Source organism: Prorops nasuta, unplaced genomic scaffold (assembly GCF_024137725.1).
Source record: "Prorops nasuta isolate Cenicafe-Biocafe unplaced genomic scaffold, Cenicafe_Pnas_1.2 PNAS00020, whole genome shotgun sequence".
NCBI lineage: Eukaryota > Metazoa > Arthropoda > Insecta > Hymenoptera > Bethylidae > Prorops > Prorops nasuta.
Genome location: NW_027116817.1, coordinates 471,003 through 480,100, shown reverse-complemented (window position 1 = coordinate 480,100; position 9,098 = coordinate 471,003). Strand labels below are relative to the sequence as shown.

Here is a 9,098-nt window from a genome sequence, read left to right as displayed (position 1 = left end):
GAATTGTCGAAAACTACAAGACTTTAACACGGCATTATATACACGGTATTTGATAAAAGAACTTAACGTAAATTACATATAAAATTATATACATTTCCCATCCGGAAGCCCATAGATGACTTGGTCCTCGAATTAACTGCGAATCTCAAAGTTTTCTCGACGATAGACTATTGTTCCAATTGTCAATTTATGACTCAAACTCCCGATTCACGCATTGTGGGAGCAGGTTTAACTCGTAATTCGTGGGTTTTTGGCGGTTTCACGGCTCTCAAGCGCGTTTTCCGAATATTACTCGTAGTATACGGATTTCTAGGAGATGGGACTCCCGCTAACCTTTTTCGTCGAAGCTGATGGAGGCGGCTGAATCCCTCGACGGGAGCAAAGTAGAGCCGATCGAGCAGGGCAGAGCAGATCAGAGCAGAGCAGGTCAGAGCAGGGCAGAGCAGAGCAGAGCAGGGCAGAGCAGATCAGAGCAGAGCAGAGCAGATCGAGCAGAGCAGAGCAGAGTTGAGGAGAACAGAGCAGAGTTGAGCAGAGCAGAGCAGAGTTGAGCAGAGCAAAACAGAGTCGAGCCGGGTCGGACCCAATCGAGCAGAGTAGAGTAGAGCAGAGTCGGAACAGCTTCCACACTTTTCTAATCCCACGATACGAGTCTTAAATTCTCGTCTGACCTCTTCCAGGACTAAAGTACGAGTCTCGCCAAAATCGCGTCCGATCTACTTCAAGACTAGATTCGAGTGTCGCAAAAATCGGGAGACACCAGCAACGAGCTGTTGGTCCCTTACCCCCAATTCTTAATAACTCTAAATCTAATTGGCGGAGCCGCGGAAGTTATTGGTACCACCAATCAGACCCAAGATCCGACTTCTTCCGAAAATTCAACTTGAATGTTCGGGAGTCGCGCAAAGCCGTAGTTCGTTAGGCCCATTTAACACACGACTTATGGGCCACGATCGTTACTCTACTTTTGTGACCTATCACTCACCGAACTTTATACTGTGGTTCCGATGATAGATAGACCAAGCATATATGATACGGTATTATGGCCTTGATAATGTGACCATAATATGTCTCATGGTCCTATAGAAAGACATGTATATCTTTTTAGTGAACATGTACTAGCTTAAAATAGTACAGGGTCACAATATATATATATATATATATATATATATATATTTATATATATATATATATATGTTTAGAAAAAGTTGTAATTCTTTTAAAATGAATAAATTATATATATGTTAAATACTTATATGTTACAATTTATTATTTTACCTTATTGCTTCCAATTATGCATTACAAAGTGTAATTGCAAAAAGTATGTGGCCATTATAATTGATTTTGCTTATTTGTAATATTTATATTACTAATCCAAACATAATTCCTAATTTATTTAAATTTCATTAAAAGTTTATTGGTCAGTTTATATGCGCCAGATATATAAATCAGCTTGTTGTTGAGATACATCCATTTTAGAAAATTTGGACCTGTAAGAAAGATGTGCTAAAACATAATCTTTTTGTAATTTTCTTAAAACATTAAATACGAAGAGAGTGTAAACCTAATATATTTAGCTGTATAACAATATAGATGAAAATTGTAATAAAAATTTAAACAATAGAATTTAGAAATGAAAAAATGTTTTGCAACATAATTTTGGTCGATATCATGCATGTTTTCATTAAAGCTTGCAAAAGTGTATTTGACTTTGTGGTAAATGATCAAACTCACGTGTGTAATGACTTGACAAAATATAGATGAGTAATAGATTTGGGTGCTCAGAAAAAATACATCCAATTCATCCTTATAATTGCATGGACCATGATTGCTTTATGCATCATTTATTTCAGCTTCCTTCTTTCGAAACAGAAGAATCTATTGCTTTGCTTCCTTTACTTACGGTCTCAAATATCTTCCTGGTAATTATTTCTGTGTATTTAGCTACAAATAAAAAAGAGAATTTAATTATAATCATTGCCAATTAAGCTGTAACAAATTCCTCAAAAGATTAGAAACAGATATGTCTGCCATTTAGAAGTTGAAGAATTTCTGGAAATGGATGCCACAAACTGCAAATATACTTGGACTTTTCAGTTTTATTGATGTACTTAATGCCATCATCTGCGAAACCACAAGTAGACCATCACGAAGAACCTCCTATGCTTAACAATCTCTTTATTTTTCTGTACATTGGCTTAACGCTTAAGGAAACACGTTCCACATCAGTTAAAATAAAATTATAACGTAGACTCTGATTTTAGCCATATCTATTATCTTGCCAAAGCTTATATTTTCATAGCAAGTAGTAGAGCAAGTATAACAATTTACCTTGTAAAATGTCTTATTAATTTACATTCATCAGGATTCCTATCATCAATAATTTATTCCTGCTTCCATGATTATCCAGTTTTCCTGAAAAAGTCAGAGAATAATTTAACAAAGCAAAATATTCTACAATCTTTCTTCTGATTTACTGCTCCCGATACTTATCTGATGGTTTGTCCTCTTTATAGGCTCAGAATTATATCCGATTTCTTCCCTTTTACACATTTTATAAATAATTACGCATATGCACCACATTTACATTACTTTGCATTCCATTTTTTGACATCCTGACGCTTCCAACATAAATAATGTTTCTTGGACAATATTTTTACTGCGTTCGAAACGTCACCATCTTCATATTTGTCGATGTCGCGTCTCGTCTGCTGTTGCCTTTAAACTTTTGCTATAAGATAGTATAGGGGAGCTGAGAGATGGACATGAATCAATTTTGCGAGAAGCATTTTTGCTACAAGATAGTATAGGGAAGCAGAAACTATACCTGTACATGATTCAGTTTTGAACAGTGTACATGATAGCTGGCTGGCTAGCTCCTGCACGAAGATCCTGGGTGGTCGTCCTCAGCAGCAGACGACGTTAGCGCTTCGTGGTCCTGCGGCGGGGCGATGCGATGCGGGATCGGCAACGGTGGGTAGTGGCGCGGGCAGGGGAAAACGCTGCTAGGCGTTCGCGGCGCGAAGCGCGGTAAGGCGAATTAGGGGCTACGCGGCTAGGCGCTCGCGGCGCGAAGCGCGGGAAGGTGAAGGATAGAGCGACGCGTAAACATACACGGACGGTACAATGAGTGCGAAGGAGAAAGACTTATGTGGATTTAGCACGGGTTAGAGAAGGATAGAGGGACAATAGTTTTCAAGCTCTTGTTGGAGCAGAGGATCCTTATTCTAAGATACTTATAATTTTATCATTGGAAATAATATATTTAACTCTAAATAAACTACAACCTTCTAACATTCGCTCAATCCTTAATCATGCTATTTCCTAAAAACATTTACTCTCCTCCCGCGGATGGCAATTACAATGTCCCTTACGTGGGTAACTACATTACCATTGCACGGGAGGTTCATCCATACTCATTCACTTACTCGCAGGCATACTCAGGGTAAGGGGAGGCACTAGGGGGGAGAGACAAAAGAACTAAAAAATAAGCATATTTCTGTAACGGGTTTCTACCACGTTACAACTACTCCCCATTTAGTTCGGACCTCGGGGGGGGGGGGGGGGGTCATTTGCGGTTTGGCAGCGAATAGGCGACAGGGGGTGCGGGGATGCTATACTAACTTAACCGTTTATTTACAAAGATCATACACTCTAAACCATCGCGGGAGATAGTGCCTCGGAAATTTTCCAATTTTCTATAAAAGGGGGGTTTACCTAGGTTACTAGAGGGTCCTCATACCGAAGGACACGCAACTTACTACTAACTGTTCATAATTCTGTAATGACCTGGATCAATTTGAATTTACTTAAATTAAGATATTATTTATCGAGGAAATTGGTTGGAAAGAATACACGTTGAAATTATAAATGATGTCTTTATTTATCTTTATCTTAATATGAGGGTAAAAAAACCACGAACGTGGTGGAAAAACCCTTTCCGTGATCCTAACGATAACCTTCACGAACTTGGTGAATGGTTATGTACACACCTTTTATTTTAATCTTTGATACAACCTTTGTCTTAATAATCTCTATCTCGCTACGATCCTTGATCGACAATGAATCCCTCTTCTCACCCGACGACTTGAGCCGCCCCGAAGTTCCTCACGTGACCCCTTCGGGTCTCCCGAACCTTTCCGAACCTTCTTACGACCTTTCGGTCCTATCGCATTCATTCACCCAACCGTCTTCTAGATGGCGCTGTAACCACTCGTTTACACATTTGGTCAAATCACGCTTTCATTGGTTCATCAATCCGAAAACTCTAAACATCCCGCCCACCTTCGTCAAACTGACGAATTGAAATGAAAACAGAAATACACTTATAATGAACATCCGCCCATCTTAATTACATAGTTTATTTGCTTTTGGGTAAAGGTAAAGGGCTGAGACGTACGATTGGTCTCTTGAAAATTCCATTGGAGGTTCGTACACTAACCACCCTTACTAACCCATCATCACCAGGGTGGAGTTGAATGATGCGTCCAAGGGGCCATTTTCCTGGTGGATACCGATCATCTCGTAATACAACCAGTTGTCCAATGGCGAAATTCTCTTCGGGTCCTCGCCATTTGTTTCTTTCCTGTAAATGGTGCAAGTACTCCTTCGACCAATGGTTCCAATAGCTCTGCTGGATTCGTGACATCAGCTGGAACCTCGAAAGACGATTTTCAGGAACTTGCGGACAGGGAGCTTCAGGAATCAAGCCAGAAGAACGTCCTAACAGGAAGTGTGCTGGAGTCAGTGCATTTAAATCCTCCACATCCCCGGATAATGGGCAGAGAGGCCTTGAGTTAAGGCATGCCTCTATTTCAGCTAGAACTGTGGCAAATTTCTCATATGTAAGAGTGTAGTCTCCCATGATCCTTATTAAATGATGTTTGGTGGATCGAACACCCGCCTCCCATAATCCACCAAAATGTGGCGCATTTGGTGGGATAAATTCCCAACTGACTCCTTGTATTGTCAACTCCTTCGCAATGTCTGCGTAAAATTGCGTTGAACTTTTAAACATTTCTCGCAGTTCTTTGTCCGCCCCTTGAAAATTAGTTCCATTGTCGCTTACAATTTTTTGTGGAACTCCTCGTCGACTACAAAAGTGGCGAAATGCAGCCAAAAATGACTGAGTTGTTAGATCGCTAACAGCTTCTAAATGAATGGCTTTTGTGGCAAAACAAACAAATAGTGATATGTAACCCTTATAGGACCGCTGTCCTCTACCCTTCGAAGTACGGAGTTTGAACGGACCAGCGTAATCTAGGCCTACTGTCTGAAAAGGATTTGAAGGTGTTACACTTTCCGCTGGCAAATTTCCCATTTGTTGTGAACTTTGACGCGGACGCGCTCTAAAACATCTTATGCAATTCCGAACATATTGCTTCACTAAACCAATAGCTCCTATAACCCACACAGATTGCAATAAAATTCCGAGAGTCAATGTAGGTCCCCCGTGCAAAGCTAGACTATGAGCGTATTGAATGTACATCTGACTCAAGCTTGAATTCTTAGACAAAATGGGTGGATGTTTTGCGGGAAATGGAAGGGCTGAATGTGATATTCTTCCTCCAACTCGCAAAACACCTTTATCATCCAAAAACGGATGGAGTTTTTGGATTGGATTCTGCCGTGGTACTGAGCGATTCGCCTTTAATCAAGTTAATTCCTTAGAGAATGCCGAACTCTGGGCTAGGCGGATTAAAGCAATGCATGCTTTCTCTAATTCCTTAATTGTTAGGTAACCCGAATGGAGGGTTAAATTTCGTTTCTTACGCTTACAATTTTCTGAAAATCGCGAACAGTAGGCGATAACTCTATGGAGTTTAGTCAAAGAGGAGAATCGTGTCAAAATTGCATCCTCTTGGTTACATTCAATTATGGACTAACCTTTTATATTAGTTTCAGAAGGTCGAACTCTTGACGGTTGCATAGGCCAATGCTCTTTAGATTTGGGCAACCATTCTGGACCATTCCACCATAGCTTAGCTGTCTTTAACTCATTAGCACTCATACCACGCGTAGCTAGGTCAGCTGGATTGTCGAACGTAGGGACATACATCCAGTTGCAGTCTGGTAACTCTGTTTGTATGTACGAGACACGGTTAGCTACAAAAACCTTCCAACTTGAAGGGTGTTTTTTTATCCATGCTAACGCATCTCGACTATCTAACCAAGCTGTTACGTTTAGATCACCGAAAATGGATAGCTGTCTAATATGTTTAAGAAGTTTGACCAGTAGAACCGCTCCACACAACTCCAGATTTGGAATACTAAGTGTCTTTACTGGTGCTACCTTTATCTTAGCCGTTAGGAGGGAAATATGACAATTACCATCATTGTCAACTACTTTCAGATACACTGCAGCTGCATAAGCTCTCATAGATGTGTCCGCAAACCCGTGGAGCTCGCATCTAGATGAGCCATTTAATCCCAACCATCTAGGTACAGTAATTTCTGATATTCGAGGAAGGTCACTGCAATAAGAATTCCAGCGTTTTTGAATGTCTACTGGAAACATAGTATCCCAATCGATTTTTAATAACCATAAATCTTGAAGTAAGATCTTGGCACGAACTACACAAGGAGCTACCCAGCCTAGTGGGTCAAAAAAACGAGCCAACCTTGACAATATAGTCCGTTTTGTCCAATCTGTTTGCAAATGTAGAGAATCACTGACATTGAATCCGAACGAATCAGCCACAGGCTGCCATAACACTCCCAAAGTTTTTACAGTATTATTATTTTCGATAATTTTAGGTGTTTCTGTAGCGGATACAGTCGTTGTTACATTTGGAAGTAACTCAACAGTATTAGCCGCCCATTTATCTAGAGATATTCCGGCAGAACCAAGAATTCCGATTAACTGATCTCTAAATTCCAATGCCTTTACCAAATCATCAGCACCAGAAAAAATATCATCAACGTAAATCTGATGACGAAGGCAATATGCACCTAATGGAAAATTCTGACCTTCGTCAGCTGCTAACTGATGAAGGGTTCTTATTGCTAGGTAAGGAGCAGATACAGTACCATAAGTAACGGTGGTCAGTCTGTATTCGCGCGGAGGTAAATCAGATTGAGCTGACCAAAAAATACGTTGCAAATCCTGATCACTTTTATCGACTCGAATTTGTCGAAACATTTTAATGATGTCAGCTGTGAACACGTAACGGAATTGTCTCCACCCTAACAAGATTAATGATAAATCATTTTGTAACGATTTTCCAGGTAGAAGAAACTGATTTAAACACTGTTGGCCAGCGATGAGTCGAGACGCATCAAAAACAACTCTAATTTTACGTTGAGAAAGTCCATTCTGTATAACAGCGTGATGTGGTATATACCATGCCCTTTTTTTTGAAATTTCGTTTTCTGGTATTAAACACATATGTCCTAATGACTCATATAGTTGCATAAACTGACGATATTCATTCGCTAGAACTGGATCTTTCTCGAATCTTCGAAGAAGATAATTATAAGAACTAAGAGCTAGCCTTCTAGTCTGTTCAGCTACTAGCGGAGGTTCGGACCTCAAAGGTAACTTTATCACGTACCGTCCACTCGAATCTCGATAATGCGTATTTATAAATAAAGTCTCATATAGCTCGTCGTCTGGACACAGTTTATGCCTCGATTCAGGGACTTCTTCGATATTCCAAAATTGTTTTAAAATTACAGAGAGTTCTTCCTCATGGGGTTCATGTGCAACAGCACGAGAACAAATGATTGATTTCAGATGTTTGTCATTACCAACTGTGCCAGAGAAAATCCAACCTAACACTGTCTTTTGCGCTATAACATTGGTATCCCCAATTCGGTTCAGACCCTGACGCAATACGGTGGCGTAGACATCTACCCCTAAAATCATAGTAATTTCCCCTGGAATATAAAAGATAGAATCCGCACATTGGAAATCTAAAAATTGAGATAAATCTAAAAATGACAAATTCCGGGATGGTAAATGTTCTGCAGGTTTAGATAATACTAAAGCTGTAAAATCGCCTTCGAAAGACGTACGGTCAATTGACTGTAATCTGAAGGAAACACAAGAGTGTGATATCACATTTTTCATCCCTCCAACACCGCTGATAGAAACATGAATCCTTTGACGTACTAATCTTAATAGTTGTACCAATGATTCTGAGATAAAAGTTACCTCAGAGCCTTGGTCAAGGAGAGCCCTTGTACGTACACAAACTCCAGACGCTCCTATCAAATACAATTGTACTGTTGGTAGAAGAGAATAACTCATACTATATGAAGAATTACACGATGTTGAAGAAGCAAGTGCTAGTCATTTGTTGTCACTAGGCTTTGTTGTTGGTAACAGATCGACTGACATTGGGGTGACGTCAGTCGGTGTGGAGGTTTTTTCTAAGTGCAAGAGCGTGTGATGAGAGCCTTGACACCTTTTGCATGTTCTTTTTGAAGAACAGTTCCTCACTCGGTGCTGCCCTAAACAATTGTAGCAGAGGCGTAAACGCCGAATTTCACCGTGCCTATCACTAGCTGATAGTGCTAAGAACCTTTCACAGCGTCCAACGTAATGCTCGTTGGAGCAAAGAGGAAATTTTGATGATCTTTCATTAAAAGCCGAATTATTGAACCGTTTAACTTTAGCTCCTGCTTGATGAGCTTTAACGAAATTTTTAGAATTGCTAGAACATTGGCGCTTCCCATATGAAGTTTGTTTTGGTTGTACCTCAACTTCTACTGAATGTAGTGCTTGTATAGTCCCCTCAAGGAACTCTGTCATTTCCCTAAAGGTTGGGGGTTCTTTTCGTAACGTTACATTGTCCAAACGAGGCACCTCAGCACTCATTCCTCTCGTACTGAGGTGGGTCTCCCATGCTTTACGAGTTATTGGGTCTAACCGTTCGCTCAAAATCACTACCAGTAAGTCGTCCCACGAATCAACCGCTCTACCTAAATTCCTAAGCATGCGTACCGCGTGATTTATCTCATCAACCATTTTTCGCAACCCTGACGCCGATTCTTCTTTTAAGGGCGCTGTTTTTACCAATGATAGCGTTAAATTGTAGACTTGCAATCTTAAATTGGAAAATCTTTCTTTCAGGGCATTCCATGTGGAAAGATAA

At 40.2% G+C, this 9,098-nt stretch overlaps 1 protein-coding gene across 1 annotated transcript; it reads right to left on the bottom strand.

Moving 5' to 3' along the window:
- Positions 1-4,360: 4,360 nt before the first annotated feature.
- Positions 4,361-8,251, bottom strand: LOC136780746 (uncharacterized). The gene is made up of 3 exons (XM_066739299.1): positions 5,887-8,251; positions 5,773-5,813; positions 4,361-5,647 (listed from the first exon to the last, which is right to left on the bottom strand). Exons 1-3 carry the CDS (start codon positions 8,249-8,251, stop codon positions 4,361-4,363), a joined length of 3,693 nt encoding a protein of 1,230 aa, XP_066595396.1.
- Positions 8,252-9,098: the final 847 nt, after the last annotated feature.